Below are 22,179 nucleotides of genomic sequence, written 5' to 3' on the forward strand. Positions count from 1 at the left end.
ATTTACATACTACATACACCTATTTATATATATATGGGGTGCTTTTACCTTGCTCCGGATAAGTCTTTGAGTTCTTTCCAGTGGTCAACAAACTGGGACAGTCTCTGCTGGATCTCCTCTTGACCAATGGTGTTGTCATCAGACAGCTTCTTTCCAGTATCCAGCACCGACTGGAAGCATGTACCGGTACAAGATTTTAACATTTCAGTATTAACATATCCAACTCAACAAACTCCTGAAACCTAATCCTCATACCCGATAAAAAGGCTTTAAATGTGTTTTATACATATTTGTGTTTGAAAGTGACATATAAGAAACATTTAGGATTGGTTGTCATGTGACTATTCCAAAATGGAACCCAAATTAACAGTGTGTCAGTTAAACGAACTAATTTACAAAAGATACATTTTTACTATTGATAAATATATTTTATTTTCTTAATTCAATACATTTGTACAACACTAAAAATTATTGTTTTTTTCAAATAACAAAACAATAACATTTATATAAATTTTTTTAGCAGTATGAATTAGTAAAAAATTACAAATGTCTTGCATGTGTTGTACTTGCTCTTTGCTATATCCACTAGAGATGTCCGATAATGGCTTTTTTGCCGATATCCGATATTGTCCAACTCTTAATTACCGATTCCGATATCAACCGATACCGATATATACAGTCGTGGAATTAACACATTATTATGCCTAATTTTGTTGTGATGCCCCGCTGGATGCATTAAACAATGTAACTTTACCATGAATTGATTAACGTGGGCCTCAAAACAGCAGCTTGGAATTTGGGACATGCTCTCCCCGAGATAATCCTAATACCCACTACAACTACGGGAAATACTATACTTTGACTTTCACAAAGTGCATTATTTGTATTTTTTTTTAATCATGCCTCAAAACAACAGCTACAAAAACAATGAAGGCACACAGCTTCAGTCCAGAGTATACTAGAGCATACTTGCCAACCTTGAGACCTCCGAATTCGGGAGATGGGGGCAGGGGGGGGTTGTCATTCTTGTTTGGTGTAGGTTCACAGTGTGTCGCATATTTGTAACAGTATTAAAAGTTGTTTATACGGACACCCTCAGTGTGACCAGTATGGCTGTTGATCAAGTATGCCTTGCATTCACTTATGTGTGTGTAAAAGCCGCATATATTATGTGACTGGGCTGGCACGCTGTTTGTATGGAGGAAAAGCTGACATGACGACAGGTTGTAGAGGACGCTAAAGGCAGTGCTTTTAAGGCACGCCCCCAATAATGTTGTCCGGGTGGAAATCGGGAGAAATTCGGGAGAATGGTTGCCCCGGGAGATTTTCGGGAGGGGCACTGAAATTCCGGAGTCTCCCGGGAAAATCGGGAGGTTGAAACCGATACAGATGATTTCCGATTTTACATTTTAAAGCATTTATCGACATCTCTAATATCCACCATCATTCAACTTACAATGGATTGTTACGAGTTAAGTAAGAAGGGCTTTTTCACAAATAGAAAAGTTATGTTTTGACAAAAGCACGCTGTAGTGTAAACACATGATTTATTCTGACCTTTATCGCTGGCTCGTGGGCTCCCAGCTCAGCTTCAAGCCGCTTGTGTTTCTTCCTGAGATTCTGAACTCCAGTCAAATCACGTCCATAGTCCTCTGAACTTACAAGCAACTTCTTCTCCCTGTTTGATGTTGGGGCAAAAATACACAGCAGCTCGTTGGCAAGGTTATTTTAAAATGAGGGCTGTCAAAAATAACGAGTTAATTTGTGATTAATCACAACAATATAATTGCACTAATCATATGTACCTACATGGAGATTAATCACGCAATTTATTTTGACCGTAAATGCTCCTTTAACGTAACCACGGATAGTTACCTGAAAGGCGGCGCGGGTTGCTTTATCGTCAGTGATCGGGTCAATGCACAAGCCATTGCAAAGATGAGTGAAGAGAATGACTGGTGTGCTCGCCGGCAAATTTAACTTCAAGATAAACCTGTTACCAACTTTTGAGCAAATAAATGACGTGCGTTCAAGTAAAATATTTAAAAATGTTCCTGTATGACATTCTGACAATTAAATTGTAATTAATCAGTTCATTTGAATTATGCAAGCAAGTAATTATTTGTAATTAATCACGATTAATTTAATTTCAAAAGTGTCATTAATCTGTCCCAAAAAAATTGTAATTTGGCAGCATGAAGTGAAGTGAATTATATTTATAGAGCGCTTTGTTCTAGTGACTTAAAGCGCTTTACATAGTGAAACCCATTATCGAAGTTACATTTAAACCAGTGTGGGTGGCACTGGGAGCAGGTGGGTAACATGTCTTGTCCAAGGACACAACGGCAGTGACGAGGATGGCGGAAGCCATCCCAACATGAACAGCCAATATAATGTCCTACAAATTATTGCTGATATTATTTTGAGATCAAATTAAGTACAAAAGTAATCATAATATAATATATAGCAATGATCCAAGTACCCTTTTAAAAGGCAATACACATTTTTTCTAATTAGTATTTTTTATCATTGTAATTGAAAGGTCATTACTTAATTGTCTTTTTAATAAGTAAACAAAATAAAAAGGACTCTCAATCTCTGTTAGCAAAAATTGTAGTTCAATAAATGTTGAACATCTTGAAGTGCATTTTTTTCCCGTTGAAAAAACTGGTTCAAGTGTTCAATGTCTTCACTTTCTGACACATTTAACATACTGGCTTGTTCGTCCATGTTGATGGAGTCATATTTCTCATTTGGTTTGAAGCACTCTGTTCATGTAATTCTGCTATTGAATAAACATGCTAAGGTGCTGAGAGCAATACAGAGTGAACTCCCTTGCACCCGGTTTGAAAACGAGAGACGAAGAAAACCAACATACACGGACATGGAAATTTATCGGAACCTCCCATGTGCTCCACAATTCACATCGTTGTATCTAAGTATTCATAATTATTTTTTAAATAATTTTAACCACCTGTCAATAGTACCAGTACCTTGCAAACCTGGGTGCCTAAGGCCTAATATTTTTGCTTTGACAAATTTCTCTCATACTTTTTTAGGCCCATTGTTAGATATCAAGTATTAACAGAGGTAATGTCAAGATGTATCAAACAAATCTGACTGGTGTTGTGTACCAGTAGATTAAAAGTAAACAGAATAGAAAAGAAGTGACTCTCTTACTTAATCCAAGACTCTTCATCATCCAGGTCCCTGAAGAACTGATGCAGGCGGTGAGACTCATTGAGCTTGGCATGGCGGCTGGCTGCCATACTTTTAATTTTGATGAAACGGCCATTGACGGCGTCACGCTTCTCCTTCACTTGAGAGGTGTCCAAAGCAGTGCCCATCAGACTGTCAGCCTGGCCACTTAGATCCTTCAGACGATCCTGAGTCGGGGGGGAAAGTACATGTAGAAATTATGGAGTTGTCTGAAAACTAACCACAAAATGGATGGTCAATAAAACTTGTATCAAGGTTAACCCTTGTGTAATGTTCATATTGTTGTTACCCAGCCAGCATTTGTGGGTCTGATGGACCCGTTGCATTTTGTGGCTTTTAATGTCTCACAATCAAACACTTTTATGTTAAAATACTGAACAGATGTTTACCTTATCCCAATAAACATCTATCTACACAGGGATTCTTCTTTTGTGTTCCTGCACCTGCGGTTCCCACACAAGGTTGCAACATTGTTTGTCAACACTGTCTGCTCTCATTTTCTCGCACATTTGACCCTCTGATGTTCTGTGTACCTACACTCTGTCCTCCTCCTGTCTAGGCCTGCCATACTTGCCAACCTTGAGACCTCCGATACCGGGAGGTGGGGAGTCGGGGCGTGGTTGGGGGCATGGTTAAGAGGGGAATATATTTAAGCTAGAATTCACCAACTCAAGTATTTCATATATATATATATATATATGAAATACTTTACTTTCAGTGAATTCTAGCTATATATATATATTTTTTATTATACATTTAAATAAAAGAAATACTTGAATTTCAGTGTTCTGGAGGCTATCCAGTAGATGGCAGTATTGTCCTGTTTAACAGTGTCACAACATTGCTGTTTACGGCAGACTAACTGCTTTACGGTAGACTAAACGTGACTGCTGTTGTTGTGTGTTGTTACCGCGCTGGGAGGACGTTAATGAAACTGCCTAACAATAAACCCACATAAGAAACCAAGAATTCGCCCTCGATCATTCTACAGTTATGTCATTGGGCAGGCAAGCTGTTTATATTCAATATATGTGGGAAAGCGGACGTGAGAACAGGCTGTCTCCACTCAGGTCCGCATTGAGCTGGAGGAGGCGTGGCCTCCAGCTCCGGCTGAATACCGGGAGTTTGTCGGGAGAAAATTTCTGCCGGGAGGTTATCGGGAGAGGCGCTGAATACCGGGAGTCTCCCGGTAAAAACGGGAGGGTTGGCAAGTATGAGGCCTGCTGTGTGTGTGTGTGTGTGGGGGGGTGCGTGTGGTACACAGAACATCAATTTCCACACTTCTATTCCAGTGGACCCGGACATCTTATGTGTAATAGAAATGTGTAGGGGGGGTGTATGGTGTGTGGTCATTAAATATGTATTCTGATATATGTTCTTCACAGAAAATGAGCCAAAGTCAGTGAGTCTCAGTTTGAAAAATGAATTAATTGTATCATTTTTCTTTTAATATAAAATTAAAACGGGTCCCAAAGACATTTTAGATGTGTGTTTAGCCCATGAACTTGAGCCACTTAACTACTTGTAACCCGACTTACTACCTTCACCTTGGCTCTCGCATAACATTCTCCTACATATAAGACCTATAGCCCTTGTGCCCGCGCTATACGAACCACCATTCTTGGCTGGCCTCCACACTTTACCAGTCTCTCTACATGCCTAAACATGCATATAGATAATAAATAATGTTGTTATGGCATGATATGAAGTTAACTGCCCACTGCTACCTGCTGTTAAATCAACTGTTTAACTTGAGAGAAAAATGGTCAAAACGTTATTGACAATTGAAGGAAGAGAGCATGATGCGGAGATCTCATATCGTTTTACAATATACACACACATCTAATGTATCCAAAAAACACTGTTGCATGTGGTCTATGCACAGAAAATCTATGATTAAATACTACCTCGCTATATAGTTGGTGTTGCTGAAATGATATGCTTTGTTCAATGTACCTCGTGGGCAGAAATATCTGCCTCCAGCAACTGGTGTTTCTTCAGCAGGTTGTTGACTGAAGCCAGATCTTTACCATAGTCCTCTGAGGCAAGGAGTGCTTCCACCTAAAAACACATTGTGTCAGTCCAACAGACAGCCTTACCATCTCTGTTCTTATTGAGATGATTACCTCAGAGAGCCAAAAGTCAAAGTCTTTGATTCCAGTGTTAAAGTTCTGCTGCTTATTGGCGTCCTTAAGTTTTTGACTCTTTTCAGCAGATTTATTGACGAGGAACTGCCACTGCTCGTCCAAAGCACTTAGGCGGACCTATTGAGAAAAATAAATGTTTGTACAACACGTACTGTACATTTCACACAGCTAAAATGGCACTTCAGCATCAATCTAATATTCTTCAAAGCATGCCGACTGCAAGTTAACATGTACACAAAGCACATGGTTTAAATACCTTCACTGCATCCTCACTGCCCGCACAGGCCCCTCTCTGGATGAGAGAGTTCCCAGTATCTATCACTCCTCGGATTCTGTCAGCATTGGCATGGAGCTCCGCCTCAAACGCTTGATGCTTCTGGTGTTTGCTCTGCCACCATTGAGACAATCAAGATGATACAAAAAGTGTAAGATTATACCATGACAAGTTGCAACACCGGTAGAACTTACGTTTAGGATAGCATGTCTAACATTGAATGCAGGAAATGCGATTGCAATTACAACCCAAGCTATTGACTAAGGGCCTGATTTACTAAAGGTTTGGATGTACTAAAACACGTGCAAACTGATCTACTAAACGTGTTCAAAATGGATTGTGTCTGTTAATTGAGCGGAAAAACTCTATTTAGCTCAAGCAATGTGATTAATCAACACTCGTTACTGTTTTGTAAGTACTATTTTGTCTTTTATTTAGCACGTGTCAGAAAGACGTACGAACTGACAGTTCCACACACAGCTGCGGGATCAGTGCTAGAATCCTCCGTCTTATGTGTGTGTGTGCGTCAACATTTTGGACTGCCAGAAATAAAAAAACAGACAAATCATCTAGTCAGCAATTTCCTTTTATAATTTTTATAGCTGCTGGATGACTTAAGGGGCTGATTAAAATTCATTCAATTGATGCGTTATGGAGTGTTTTTTTTTTATATTTAGGAAATATATTAGTACAATATATCTCCTTCATGAAAATAAGTCTTTCATTGTGCATTTTCTTGCATTTCAATAATTCGAGACACACAAATGCACTTTTGATGCAATCCACATCCTTGTGCACAGAGACAAGTGTCAATGTGCGCATGTTTCTGTTGTCTAGATTGCGATTCAGAAAAGGTGCTACAGATTATAGATGTGTGCTGCTGGTTCAACACATCGCACGTAGGTAGGAGCATGATAACATGAATTTACAGAAAATGATCGTCTCTGTGGTAAAAGTCCAGTATGCACGCAAAGCCCTCATTTAAATAAGGCGGTGTGCACTGCTCTCTAATTGTACACGCAGTGTTAGTAGATCCCACGCAACATACCCACTCATAGCACACGTTATTTTATTTTTTGCACACACTGTTTAGCAGGAGGTATTTGGATCTTAGTAAATCAGGCCCCAAGTAAGCTAATTGAGGTAGAAGCAAAGCCTTCGGTCTCCAAATTAATAAAAAACATAATTATTTAGTTTGCATGTAATTAATATAGTAGTGTCAGTAGACTTTGAAGCTTAAAACAGACACAAAACAGTGGCAACAACAAGAAACAAATCTATGGATTTTAGTTACGAACCCAGAATAAACACTTGCACTCATCATGGCGTACATATCATAATTACATGTGCCCTTCATCATTTACAGTATCTTTCTCAGGGTGTAATGATACTATAACCAACTGTCTTTGAAGGTTAAAAAAAAAAATTACTGATTTGGGTGCAAGTTTTAATTGATTTTATACAGGGTTACAATTATACATAATTTACGGACTTAAATAGATCCAAGAAACAAGTTAGTGGGCTGTATTCCAGTCTTAAAGCTGTTTTGATTTGTAATTAGGATGAATGCCGTGATGGAAAAAGAGATTAAATAATTTGTAGTACTTCATCAGGAAATCTGCAGGTATCAGCTAATCTAATCTTTTTAATGACACTTAAAACTAATTTAATGCCCATGTCCAACTGCATACAGTAATTAAAATTGTCTGTATAGACAAAATTGATTGATTTAATTGAGAACGTACACAGGATGTATCATTCCAGGTATCCGGGTGTTCATAACCCTTTCAAACGCAATAAACTTATCTCTCATTACTGTAGTATTTTCTTACTATCTTATTTGGAATGTCAATCACTTAATTGTTTACAATAAGTAAACAAGCAAAAGCTTTGCGTCAGTGTTCACAATTGACTAAGAAAAACATAAAGGTAATGAAAAATGCCCAGACCCTAAAAGGCATTATTTAAAGACCATTCAAAGACAAAAAACCCCAAAATGTAATACGATGCTTTTATTTTTTGGTTCTATTTTCTTTTGTTATCCCTTGCACAAGTTTCTTTTGTTTATTCTTTCCTTATGGTAGTTTTGCTTCTATTAACTGCTGTTAAAGAGGAAAATTATTTATATGTATATATTTAGAAAAACAAGTTTAAAGACATGTTTACTTATATATGTTGACTTTTATGTTGCATTGTTCGTGAAATAAAGCTGGAAAAAAAGAAAAGAGTTGTGACTCGTCAGCTTAATACAGGATCATTTCTGGGGTTCGCACAGCCCACCTTTGTGAACGTCTTCTCCTACAGTGTCTATGTATCAAAATGATTTACTGGGTAGATCCAGCTCCAACATTAAAAGTGAGTGCAGATGCCATTGCAATGTTTACTACAACCCCTACTACCCACAGGAAGCTAATGGCTAGTCAAAAAGAGTTGTGGTTGCTCACACAGGAAAACGTGTGGAAAAGGATTGCAAGTAGATCCCGCCTGCGCATACCTAAACAAGAATCGTGGATGACTGACAAAAGGCTCACTCTGTTCATGTAATTACATTGTCGAATATATGTGCTTAGGTGCAGAGAGCAATGTACAGAGTGAGACCTCTTATATCCAGTTTGAAAGCCAGTGCCGTGCAATTTATCGATGACGACAAAGTTATTGAGTTAATTTTCATTCGTCGTTCCATCAATTGACCTATTGACAATTGTATTAATTTATTAATGCCTGTGGACATTAAATTTAATCTTTTTAATGCCATTTAAGGCCATGATTTTCCCAAATTCCATTTGAAGACATTTAATGCTTTTCAATGACCTACGGAAACCCTGTTCAGGAGTGTATCCACTATGTACACTGTAGCAGTCCCACGGTCAACACAACAACCATGATTGACACTTCTCAGTAGGGGTGAAACGGTTCACAAAATGCACGGTTCGGATGTTATTATGGTTTGTGTTTTCGGTTTGGTTCGGTGTACATTGTTATATTTAACACCACAGAATACCACATATCCCAATAATCCACCAGGACCATTTATCAGTTTGGTTTTTACAAAATTAAACTTAAAAATAACTCCTCAAGCTCTGACCCTTGAAATGAATGCAAACATCCTTGCATTTATTGACACAAAATATAATTGGACAATTTTGCCCATTATTTCAAGTCAAAGCATAATAATGTAACATAACATCACGTACCAATAAATGCTTTCAGTTTTTATGCTTTAAAGTAAAATAACAAACATAAGTAGGGCTGGGCGATATGTAACAAAACTGATATTGGTATTTTTAGGCCGAACGGCGATATACGGTATATACCAGTATCTTAAACAAAACATGCAAAGTGTTCAAGGTTGCCTAAGTGTGTTATGACTTGATAACCAGTGACTAGATAACCAGTGTTGAGAGTACTCAGATTATGTTTGTTGTAAGCAGTAACGTAACGTGTTGCTTATTCTAATAAAGTAATTAGTTAATCGTTACTATTTCAAAGCAGTTTTCGGTAATTTTGTTCAGCAACGTTAGGTTTATAGGCTCACACATGTGCGCGGGAATAGCTGGAGCTTCTACTCGCTCACTGCGGTGAAGGCCGCTGGCTATTCAGTTTGAGACGACTGTTCAGCCACCCAGCCAATATACTAGCTTAGTCGTCACGGACTATGAGGAGAGGCACTTTGAAGTCAAGGAGTAGCTAAACATTTGACACACCAGCAGAGAGGAGCTCTCGCTCGCTGCTGTGCTAAGTCGCTAACAGAACTGAAGAACATAAACAGATGAGATTGGTGATAAAGTCGTTACAAGGAGAGATATAGGTTCTCAAGCAAATTGGTGTATGTGTAAATAGCCAAATGCAGACTTTGACCAAAGCATTAAATCACTCGGGAGTCGAAAAAGTATTTTGGAAAAGTTTGAGTTGTGTCATTGTGCGTCGGAGAAACCTACGTAAACACGCAATGAGGTGCTACAATCCCTGGCATCGGTAGTTCTGTCAACAACAGCCAGTTGGTGAGCATTAGAACAATGTTTTTTTCTGTGCTTTTGACTCAGCATTTGGACAACAAGTAGATAGATAGATAGATAGTACTTTATTGATTAATTCAGGAGAGTTCCCTCAGGAAAATTAAAATTCCAGCAGCAGTGTACAGAATTGAGATCAAATTTAAAAAGTAAAAAGTAAATAATGGGGTTATAAAAGTAGTCATAAAATATAAAAATAAACATATCACCTGACACGTAGAAGTAATTTGGGAACTGTTCGACTCATTGGAGTAAGTAATGAGCTTTATAGTTTTTTTGCACACTTGTGTTTGAGTACCCGTGGCAGGCAAGGAGTTGGCCTGAGAAGGGAGCTGGACAACTGGCTTAAGTGCTGGCGCGGCTCCATGGAGGTGGGTATAAAGTTTAGTTTTGACTGAATCAGTTGAGTGTTTGTGAAGAGGTACACGCGGCGTCCCTGTTAACACGATTTTCCCAGACAAACGTTCTTTCTCTTCATGATGACCGCATTTCAGTCACATTATGTCAATTCCGTTTTTATTGGCCAATTCTGTGATTCCATCTGCCACTACGCATCTGCTATCTACGCTTCAAACTGATTTGAAGCACACAAAAAACATGATCCTAACCGTGTCAGGTCAACAGAAAGATTTGGTTTTATTTTGTAAACCAATTTATCTGTAGTTCTTGGCTTCGAAAACCTTCAACAATGGACTTTACAATTTGATTCAATGAGTGCTTTATTTTATGCCTGTAGACCTTAATTTAACCATGACAAGTTATTCTGGACTCTTCAGGACACAAAGATTTAAGAGTGTGTATTGGTTGCCATGATGAGTGCATGTAAACTTGTAAATACAACTTGCCAGCAGCACAATCTGAGGTGACCAAGTAGATCAGTTCGTAAGGACTGGGTTGAAATGTGACCAATTCAAGTCCTGCTTCAGTCCAAAGTAATATGTATAGAGTAGTAAGGAAATTGGGACAGTGCGGCTGGAAAGGTTTGCTTCCACTAATGAGGAATAAAAGAATGATAGCCCCTTCTTGCACAAGTTTTCCATTAGTTGGTGGATGTCTGTAGAATACAAAACGTGTGTGCGCACACTTGTGTGTATTTGTGGTGCTCATGGCAAAAAGAAGCACTTTGAATAATAAGAGAATGTATGAATGGATCCTTGTCGCCCTCAAATCAGTAATAGCCTGAAATGAGCCAAGTTGTATGTTAGTCCATCATTTAACGACTCGAACATGTGACAAGACAAGACAGACACAAACTAGCACTACTATAAAACCAAAGTACACATTGTTGATTTTACAGTGGAAATAAAACGTCTACTGTACACAAACCCCTGTTTGACTGCCAGGTCTCTGGGATGTAAAGGTGACACCGATATAAACTGTTCATATTCAAATAATATTTTATAATTCCGTTGAAAGCAAAGAGAAATTCCAACGCTTGTTTGTGGACCAAACAAAGAAAAATATGCTTTTTTTAAATATGCGTGTGGGTGTAGACATAGCCTTACATGCCACCATTACACATTAGTAGCAGTGTTTGTGCTTCAAGGACAATGTTTCCTCATGTTACGCCTACACTAAAAGGATTGCTCTGGTGAAAATATTTTTGTTAAAATGTTGTTGAACTGTACAATTGGTTTTTACATTATAATACGGGTGTTGAAATAGTGTTTTTGTTTTTTTGTTTGCCTATGCATGGTGCAATTGTATGTGTGCAATGTGTATTATTTATTTCTATTTTTTTGGTTTCTTGTTGTGTTTTACTTATGTAGCTGTATATAGAAATGGTGCCGCTGAAGTGGCAGCAAATTGCATCAGTTCTGCTCTTTTCCTTTTGTTTTCTACTTTATTGTTTGTGAACTATCAGCACTGCAACCACATCATTTGCCCAATGTGATAAAATAAAGTCTATCCTATAGTATAGGCCTGCGTGCACTGCCCTGCACTCAAAGACTACATTGGCTTTGATGCTCAGGCGTAATATAACTTTTTTTAAAACCTATTATGCTGCTCGAAGTCTATTTGGTGTCAGACAAAGTCTTTTAATTTGCTAGCAGATGTGTACTTCTTTAAATAGACTGTGATAGAGATGATGACAGGCAAGGACGAATGTCGAGGGAATACACACCATGATGATAAAGGGCCACGCGAAAAGACTCACATCCAAATGTAAACAGATCTGAGTTTGCTTTTAACGGAATTACTTAACATGAACTTCCATTTTTTTTCCAGTATGAAATGTCCCATATCATAAAAGGTAACATTTACAAGGGTGTGTGTAAGTGTTTTTATATCCACTGTACATCAAGTCTACACTAAGCGAACTCAAACTGCTAATTTGTTAGTGAACTCACAATACTCAAACTTACCAGAAGCTTGGAAAGCTAAGGAAAAACACACACATTAGACAATTTTTAGTCTAATTCAGATAGGACACACAAGCGGATTAGATAAAATACTACACATTTTCAAAAGAAAATATGTACAGTATAATTTGCCCCCGTTTCTGCTTGTTTATCACTCACATTTCATTACAAAGTTGTTGATTATTGAACTGTAATCAAGCCAAAGTGGGGACACAAATTGAACTAAGCCTTCAAAAGGGAAATTACTTTTCCCCCCCTAGAGGGAGGTAGCTTATCTTCCTCAATAGAAAAGTCATTTAAAAATGGTGCTGTGTATTTTGGGTATACTTCTATTAAAATTAAATAACAATGCTCTGAATGAGTGACAAGTAAGCAAAATTAGAATGACCAGGAAGCACTGTTTTGTCTTCTTGCGGGCCAGTATGAACTATAGTGTCAAGCCTACACTTCACTAGTTAACTTACAGTGACACTAGTTAACCAATGTTACTAGTGTTCACTCTAAATTAACAGTAAATACTTTACAGTTAACAGTAGTATATTGTGTTAATTTACAGTAACTGTAATTACTATGCCACTTGCAGTTAAACATATAGTGAACATATAGCTAACTTACATTGAACTAGTATTAACTACAGGTAATTTGGATGAACCTACAGCTAACTAGAGATAAATGTGTTAACCAGTGTTTACTTAGTTAACTTACAGTTAGATAGTGTTAACAGCTATTTTTTTAAACTAGTACCAACTTTTAGTAACTAATGTGTACAGTTAGCAGGTGGTAACTTGTGTTAAGTGAGTGTTACCTTGTGTTAACCAACATCTATTTATGGTTAACTTAGTTAACTAGTGTACACTTACAGTTAACTACTGTTAATTTACGTAACTCATGTCACGGTACAGTTAACTAGTGTGAACTTACAGTTAAATAGTTGTAACTTAGTGAGCTAGTGTTAACTTAAAGTTAACTTAGTTAAATAGTGTTAGTTTACACTTAACCTCTGTAATCGTTCAGTTAACTAGTGTAAAGTATTGTATGCGGGTTTGCACTCTTGCAATGAAATGCATACCTGTATGTTGGTGGGGTCCTTGTAGGACTCATCTGTTGCAGTCTGCAGTTTCTCGCTAATCCATGCTTCAATTTCATCCACATCTCGGCTGAACTGCTGCAGTGTCTGGGATTCACCAAGTTTGGAGCGCTTTTCTATCATCTGGGTTTTCAGGCGGCGCCATCTTTAAAATCAAGCCAATTGTCAGGATTTTCACTTGTTAATGATAATGTCAGACATGCGGTACTTTCTGGAAGAAGTGTGTTGAATTGAGAAGGATGTAAGACAGAATATTTATTAACATGCCCACAACTTCATAGCTTTCCTCTTGGCACACATTTGTATTTTTTGTATTAAACAATAAACATATCAACCAATATCTACTCTTGCAGATTACATGTGTGCGTCTACAATATTTCATTTATTATAGTTATATAAGTTGTGCAGTATTATTAACTCCTAAGTAATAATTCTGAAATGGCATTTACAGTTTATAAAGCATGTCGCTTCTGTAGCGTCATCAGCTCAATTTGCATACATTTTCCTTCTGGCCAAACACACCTACAGGAGCTAAAAGTTATTGACTATTATAAATATCTGGAGTAAAAGGAGTTTTGACGTGTTTCTCCACAAACAGCCCTGTAACTTAGTCAATATAGCAGAATTTTTGGGCGTCTACCCCACTTGACTTTGCCGTTTTTTTCCCCATAACACTCAGGATCTGCTCAGTGGCCTTGTGGTTAGTGTCGGTAGGTTGTGAGTTCAAACCCCGGCAGAGTCATACCAAAGACTATAAAAATGGGACCCAACACCTCCCTGCTTGGCACTTAGCATCAAGGGTTGGAATTGGGGGTTAAATCACCAAAATGATTCCCGAGCGCAGCCACTCACTGCTCCCCTCACCTCCCAGGGGGTGGAACAAGGGGATGAGTCAAATGCAGAGGGTAATTTCACCACACCTAGTGTGTGTGTGTGTGTGTGTGACTATCAGTGGTATTTTAACTTTAACTTAACTTTAGGATCTTTTAAGAAATGTAAATTATCAAACTGCATCCAACCTTAGCAGCAATCCTTTTTGTACAGCACTATCCTACCACATTTAAAGACAGAAATAATTTTTGCCTTTGCCATCAGGAGACACTTAGATGTGAGATTTTCCTTGCATTGGTTAAAGTGTTTGCTTACTGGAGTGGTCCTAAAGCCTCTCTACATAAAAAGTGCCTCAAGTTGATATTTAAAGTTAAAAGTTAAAGTACCAATGATTGTCACACACACATTAGGTGTGGTGAGATTATCCTCTGCATTTGACCCATCCCCTCACCTGCTCCCCAGGTGAGGGGAGCAGTGAGCAGCAGCGGTGGCCCCGCCCGGGAATAATTTTTGGTGATTTAACCCCCAATTCCAACCCTTGATGTTGAGTGCCAAGCAGGGAGGTAATGGGTCCCATTTTTATAGTCTTTGGTACACTGCCAAAACTGAAATCAAAGTAAGATTAAATATCTCAAATAAGGGTGATATTTGCTTATTTTCTGTCTGATAAGATAATTCTTCTCACTAAGCAGATTTTATGTTAGAGTGTTTTACTTGTTTTAACGGTTTTGGTCCTAAATGATCTCAGTAAGATATGAAAGCTTGTTGCTGAGATTTTATGACCTATATTGAGTAAAACATGCTTGAAACTAGAATATCAACTGTTGCAAAGCTGTGTCATCAACACTCACAAGTATAAAACTACCGGTACTGTTTTAAAGTAATCCTTTTTTTTAATTTCAAACATAAACAAAAAATCCTGACTTTGACACAATTGTGTCTCATATTACAACAGATGACAGCCAAATGGACTCTGCTGTTTTATTTTCAATGAAACAATAGAAAATACGTACCGGTACTCATATAGTAGTACAGTTGTTATTAGTGAGAAAATACTTATTTTAAGGTATTTTTGGGTTAATCAAGGTTAGCTAATTTTACTTGTTTTGAAAAGTCTGGACAAGCCAAATTTTTTTGTTCTATTGGCAGATAATTTTGCTTAGTTCAGATAAAATACCCCTAATTTTTTTTTTCTTCTTCTTGGTTTTGAACACTGACTTTTTGCAGTGTATTTGCTGTGTCTTTAAATAAAAATATATTTAAGTGAAACAAATGTGATGTGAAAATAATACCAACCTGTCAAGGACTTCATTACGGCGATTTAGGATCTCAGGTTTGGCATAATGGTCTGCCCCAATCAGCTGGTTAGCAAAGGATTGCAGAGCAGCTATTTTCTCTTCCTGTGTATTGAGACGGATTGATTTGTAGAAACAAAAGCAGTCATCACTGAAGGTTACAAAAGCATGCAACAATCACCTGCACATTTATGGCCTTATCAAAATCTTCATGTTTCTTAATGAGCGCCTCAACACTGTCAAGAGAGTCTCCTTTGTCATCACTTGCAAGGAAGGCTTCTCGAGCTGCCATCCAGTTCTCAGCCTGCTCACAGTCCCTGCTGAAGAGCTGTTGAAGACATCAATGCACATTAATAGTTGAATACAGATGTTAAACACATACATTTACTTGAATGCAGCTCTTGTATCATAAATACATACGAACTTAGCTATTGCATACATCGATACACAGATGTTAAATTTAAACAATACACATCCAACAATACTTATTCTCTATTTGTTTTAGGCTTGTCAAGTGTTTGGCCATCTAAAACGTTGTTTTATGTGCCAACACGTTGCTTTGGTTGACAATATCAGGGAACTGTTAAGCTGCGAGTATGAAAGTTTTTCCATTAGAGTAATAAAGAGTAAAGATATTGTTCCTGCTTTGCATACACAAGAAGCAAACAAGTTTTGGCGACACAGTTCTAGTAATCCATTGTTTACCTGGAACTCGAGGCACTGGTCCAGCATCATGCGCCGCTGCACCCAGGCCTTTTCCAAGTCTGCACGCTCGTTGTCCAAAGCCTCCAGTCTCTGCTTAATGTCTGGACTTGCATAATGACCCTGAGCCAAAAGCTGCTGTCCAAACTGCTCAAAGGCCTGGAAGGTACCAACACGAGCATCGATCTCGGTGCGGTGCTCCTGCAAACATGGACATATGGACAAAAAAAGTGAGCACATGATGGCTTGTTGTACTATAAAGGTTTTGTTTACACAAAGTTTACAAAGTGTGAGGGCTGCCTTGCCTAGAGAGAGGCTTCATTATAATACAGTGTCAAAGCACAAGCGTACACGACTTGCTCTTCCCCCTGATGGATCTTGACACACTCTCCCAAAAAAAATCCATTCTTAGGTTAAACGCGATGCGGACCGCAGAGCCGTGATTGGTCAGCCTATTCTGAAGAGGGTTTCCCCCAGAACAGGAGAGCCGAAGTCACAAATTTATACTTCAAATGCATAAATCTTGTATGACAGAAAGCAAGTTATTCAAAATTTGCATGGCAACTGTTGGCTACATGTATTGCGTACTTTCTGCAAATAATTACTGAGTGTGTTGCTTCCAGTAACGCTTGTTTGTTTTGCACAAAAAAATTTAGTTCTCAAATAGTTTCTTTATTCCCCAATTACATAGCTTCATAATCGCCAAGTTTTCCACAGCCCAAACGCTCAAACAAGCATTCAAAATAAGCCCATCTTCTGCCTGGACTCATGCAACGGTTACACAGCTCACCTTTGTGAAATAGATTGAGGCTATCAGAAGGGTGGGCATAGTGACTACAATGAAGCATAATGAAGCCTTTAAACTAGTGCTGCAGCAATTGATTATTTTAGCAATCAATTAATCAGATAAAACACACTTTATGGTCTCAATGTGTACTTAAGGGAAAATAGTTGAAATAAAGGATTTTTCTGCCTATTGTAACCTTCATTCTTTTTAGTAATAAATGCACATCATCAACATTGAAAGTGCAATCTTAACATGTTTGCATTAATGAAAAATAAATACAAAATCTCTGATGTTCACCCCAACACACACATCACAGCACTCACACACACTCATGTGCGCTCTATTGCAGCGCCATTGCAGAAACTATATTAAGTTCCGGGTACTCTGAGCAGTGTGAATTTTCAAAGTTATATTTATTATTTTACTATTCATTAAATGATTGATTTAAATCTATAGAATCAAATAATTGTCACAGCCATACTTTACACCAGGGGTGTCAAACTCAAATACAGAGTGGGCCAAAATTTAAAACTGAACAAAGCCGCGGGCCAAGGTTGAACACATTAACCTTTAACGTACTCCACGAGCTATCGTCACGTCTGCTTTTCATCCATTCCAACATCGTTCAGACCCAGTCACAAGAAATGTGCGGCTTCTGTACGCACACACAAGCGAATGCAACGCATACTTGATCAACAGTGATACAGGTTACACTGAGGGTGCCAGTATAAAAAACTTTAACACTGTTAGAAATATACGCCACACTGTGAATCCACACCAAACAAGAATGACAAACACATTTCGGGAGAACATCCGCACCGTAACACAACAGAACAAATACCCAGAATCCTTTGCAGCACTAACTCTTCCGGGACACTACAAAATACACCCCCGCTACCACCAAACCTCCCCCCCCACACACACACACAAATTGTAGTGTCCCGGAAGAGTTAGTGCTACAAAGGGTTCTGGTTTGGTGTGGATTCACAGTGTGGCGTATATTTCTAACAGTGTTATAGTTTTTTATTAGGCTACCCTCAGTGTAACCTGTATCTCTGTTGATGAAGTATGCGTTGCATTCTAATGTGTGTGCACGCAGAAGCCGCACATGTTATGTGACTGGGCCAGCACTTGTTAGGCTGGCTGGCTGGCTGGCTGGCTGGCTGGCTGGCTGGCTGGCGTTTGGAAGAATCCCGGGAGGATCGGCGGGCCAGCTTTAGTGTTAATTTGATATTGCCTCAAGGGCCAAGTGAAATTACACGGTGGGCCAAATTTGGCCCGCGGGCCAGAGTTTGACACCCATGCTTTAGACCTTGAAAAACCCTCATACTGTATTCATTGTTGAAATGAGTTCACATCAACCAAACAAGTACCCCAGACCCGTCGCTTGGCCCACTGTTGGTGAAAGTGGGCTGTTTGTGCACCAAGGAAGGTATGAGTGTTCACACTGAGCAGATGTTTGTTTTACCCAACATACCAGCCTAATAACACTTAACAAGATAACAATAAATAAAAATGGGTAGCGAAAGCCAGTAGCATAAAGGCAACAGCGTTAACATAAACGGAAGATTTTAGGAAAAAAGTAGTAAACATCAGTGCCTTAATTAGGTGCTACAATTACTATTAATTTAGTGGCACTGAAAAGAGTGAAAAATTAGGGTACAGTTAGTGGTGAGTCAACTGCGGTGACGTATTACACTTGTGAGCATATCGCTAAAATACTCAAGAGACACAGGAAAGTGTGCTTGTACTTCACCGAAAAATGCTGAGTCAGCCACCTGCAACAAGTGCTTGAAGGCGATGCTGTATCAACATCTTGTACGTAATTATTTATTTTTAAAGAATACACAACTCTTACTTTTAGAATGAACTACCACACAATTGTAATGCTAGTACAACATTGACACAATGATCTATTTCTGCTCCAAAAGAGCTACATTTTTGCAAATAATGAGTGGAATGTATACACTTCAAGTACAGTAAAATATTACCAAAACATTCCCAGTGTTGTGTATTACTGCTAGTTTTGTTATGATAATTAGAACAATTTGTTGTAGATCTGATTTCATATTGGTTAATGGGTCAATTGTATTATTGAAGTACCTAAATTACTATTCTGTTCAACTTGTATGTCACAAAATTCCACTAAAATAAAAAAGGGCAATGTCTTTTGATAACATTTTTGTTTTCTTTTTTTAAAGTACTGGTATTGGCACCGTTTTTACCAAGTAGCCATTTAGCTGCGTTATGGGATAATAAGTAACACTGAAATTCAACGCCAAAAAATAGTATTATTCATCCCACACCTGGTGTCGTTCAAGAAGGGCTTCAGCTCCAGTCACATCTTTAGCTAACTCCTCTGAGGAAACCAATCCTCGGATTCCATTGATCCAGGACATGAGATCTCTGTGTAGAAATAGAGCAGGTTTAACACAAACAAACAAGCTGTTTTTATGGAGGAATGTAGTTAATCATAGAACTGGCATATTAATGTACATTACTGTGTACATAAAGACAAAGTACATTAGTGTGTACATTAAGTTTCTTGTAACATGCAGGTGTTAAAAACTGCTGCTCTCACCTGAAGTCCGAGACAAAGCGCTGCAGGTCATGCGAGTTTCCAAGTTTGTCCTTACGTTGGTCAGCGCGTCCTACCAGGCTGCTCCAGGCAGTGTTAAGCTCAGTACATTTCTCCTGGATGTCATCCACTGCTTCTGGGTGGGATTGGATCAAACGTTGTGCTGTCTCACCGAGAGAGTTGACCTGGATATGAAAGCCAGCATGAGAACACTTGTCTACTCCTTTGACATGAGCCAAACAAAAAAGTTACCTTATCGCCCAAAGCCGCCAGGTCTCTCTCAAAGCCTTCGTGCTTACGCTGCAGAGCCTGAACACTGGCCAAGTCGTGACCATAGTTGTCCGTGTTGAGAGCCTGGTTCTTCTCCTCAATCCACTCTTTCGTTTCATCTGCATCTCTGGGGGAAACAGATTGCTCATTATTTAGTAGTGAAACATCTAATGATGGGTCTGTCCAAATAAAGGAAGTTTTAAGCAACAAGACTTTTGCAGCAATTCCAAAATGTCCATGAAATTCCCATTGAAATGAATGGGACATTTTTCAAAGTTCCACAATTCCCACATTTTTCAACTGATTCAAACCATTCCACCTTCAACACATTCCACCATCCTGGAAATTCAAACTACCTTTCTTCAAAGTTCCAAACCATTCCAGGATTTTCCAGAATTCCTGGTTTTCCAAAGCCCTATTTTCACCCTTTTTTCTGGCGACTACACCTTCCACATCTTTCAACCCACTTCAACAGTTGCACCGTCCAAACATTCCTCTTAATCAGGACAATAAACAAAGTTGTTTTTTGAACTCTAAAAATTCCCAATTTTCCAGAAATTACTGGAATTCCTAATACCATTTCTCAATTAAAAATGGTACTACTTCAACATTTCTCGACCAATTTCAACAATTCCAACACCAAAACATTTCAACTAATTCAGAACATTCAAGTCTTTTAACATTTTCCAAAAAAATTCCCGCTTTTGCCGAAATTCCCAAATGTCCATGAAATTCCCATTGAAATGAATAGGACATTTTTCAAAGTTCCACAATTCCCACATTTTTCAACCGATTCAAACCATTCCACCTTCAACACATTCCACCATCCTGGAAATTCAAACTATGCTGTCAAATCTTCTGCTAAAATTGTTCAAGTGTCTGATTTGTTGGTTGCACAAAACTTCCAACCTTCAACAGACACATATGTTTTCAGCATATATGACTTTTCAAACACGTTTCCTGCTGGACACAATGTACTGGTACGCAAACTTTGACAAATACTACTTAAAGAGTCGTCTGTGTTCACCAACAATCTTGACAGCTGTAACTGTGGTTTTTGTCTACAAGAACATGGGTATTTAGAAAAATACTTTTTTACAGGTTTAGTGCACAAAAATAAGACTTTGGAAAACTCCGACCAGGATAAAAGTTGTGAAAAAGTGATCGTTCAGTCAGTGTTTGTGTCGAGAAATACACAATTGTGTAATTACTGCATGGATTTAAATCTTACTAAACAGCACCAGTAATGAAGTTATTGATTAACAGGTGATGATTGTATTCCATGCAGTGTTAAATTTGTAAAATACATGTACATTAAAAAAACATGTATGTGGTTTTGTGTATTCCATGCAAAAGATTTATAATATAATGTACATAGTGCATGTAATATATAACCATAATAATAATCAGAGGTGTTATAAAGTAAGTATTTTTTGAAAATATTGGCGTTTGTGTTGGCATGGTGTATGAATCCAGCGTATCTCCTGTGTTTTCCACATACCTGTAATACCAATTGTAATATTCAATGAGTAGCATGTGTGAAAATTATCATCTTTTGTCAGTACTGTCCGGGTTGACATTTCTAACTTACATTGGTTAACAGATGAGGACTATTGGACATGATTGAGTTATGATTTTCTAAATACAGTCTGTGTTGACGTGTAAAATGTTTGATGATGATTGTTACCTATGGAATCGCTGTACTTCATGGGCACTACCCAAAACATTGCTTCGCTCTTCAGCCAGCTGCTGCAGCGATTTCCAGCGGTTGTTCAGTTCCTGCATAATGAAACAATGGGCTTGTCAGTACTTAATAAACAAATAAGAAGATTAATCCGACTCAAGAGTGTACTTGCCCTTTACATTTTGCACTACAACTGTTACATTTGAATACAAAGCATTTCTTTCATTATTTCATTTTTGTTGTGTGTTCCTTGGTGTAAAACTGCATCACTGATTAAGCATTTTAAATGCAGTGAGTGACATGTCATTGTCAAAGTTGTCAACACTTCTATAGTACTGCTCATCAATGACATGAGATGTAATATTTAATGTATACATGTGATCAATATGGATGTACATCTTACACCAACTCCTGATTCAATTCAAATCCGATTCTTAGGGTGACAATTGATTTGCGATTCAACACAATTCTCGATTACAATCGATTCTCACAATATATTAGTTGGTATATAAATTATAATAAAACATTTTAATAACAGGTTACAGGTTTCAGAAACTCCTCTTGGCTGCTAACGAATGAAATAAAAACGTATTTAAAAAAAAAATTTAAACAATTTAGAATGATGATAAATAAGAATTCAAATGTGAATACATTTTTTCCAGCAACCCTATTGATCAAGTGGCATTCTACATAATTGCAGTGCGTCGATCAATGATCAATAACAGTTCAACCTTAGCAACGTTTTCCTACGTTCTATTTTCTTAAATCATCTGAAGACCACATTCAATTTGTCATCACAAATTATTCACTGATGCTTTATTAAGTAGGACTACGTGATGTTTTTTTTTTTACTCTCTAATCAAACAGGGTGAAAATGATAAATTACATATACATGACAATAAAAAGGTTTGTGTTAGGTTAAGTGTTTA

The 22,179-nt window shown here is 38.0% G+C and overlaps 1 protein-coding gene across 5 annotated transcripts in view; it reads right to left on the bottom strand.

The window, feature by feature from the left end:
- sptan1 (spectrin alpha, non-erythrocytic 1) overlaps positions 1-22,179 on the bottom strand; it is a 70,442-nt gene that overhangs the window by 12,883 nt on the left and 35,380 nt on the right. For 3 of the 5 annotated variants that reach the window (XM_062031495.1, XM_062031492.1, XM_062031491.1), the window contains 15 exons: positions 21,254-21,345; positions 19,549-19,693; positions 19,300-19,481; positions 19,025-19,124; positions 15,935-16,132; positions 15,411-15,557; positions 15,231-15,334; positions 13,086-13,248; positions 12,020-12,034; positions 5,623-5,754; positions 5,346-5,483; positions 5,176-5,280; positions 3,181-3,386; positions 1,558-1,678; positions 49-170 (listed from right to left, as the gene is read on the bottom strand). In XM_062031495.1, coding sequence (XP_061887479.1) covers positions 49-170; positions 1,558-1,678; positions 3,181-3,386; positions 5,176-5,280; positions 5,346-5,483; positions 5,623-5,754; positions 12,020-12,034; positions 13,086-13,248; positions 15,231-15,334; positions 15,411-15,557; positions 15,935-16,132; positions 19,025-19,124; positions 19,300-19,481; positions 19,549-19,693; positions 21,254-21,345 — 1,970 coding nt within the window. The remainder of the gene's footprint in view (positions 1-48; positions 171-1,557; positions 1,679-3,180; positions 3,387-5,175; positions 5,281-5,345; positions 5,484-5,622; positions 5,755-12,019; positions 12,035-13,085; positions 13,249-15,230; positions 15,335-15,410; positions 15,558-15,934; positions 16,133-19,024; positions 19,125-19,299; positions 19,482-19,548; positions 19,694-21,253; positions 21,346-22,179) is intronic. The other 2 variants (XM_062031496.1, XM_062031493.1) reach the window with 1 other exon arrangement.

This window comes from Entelurus aequoreus, linkage group LG21, assembly GCF_033978785.1.
Source record: "Entelurus aequoreus isolate RoL-2023_Sb linkage group LG21, RoL_Eaeq_v1.1, whole genome shotgun sequence".
Taxonomy (NCBI): domain Eukaryota; kingdom Metazoa; phylum Chordata; class Actinopteri; order Syngnathiformes; family Syngnathidae; genus Entelurus; species Entelurus aequoreus.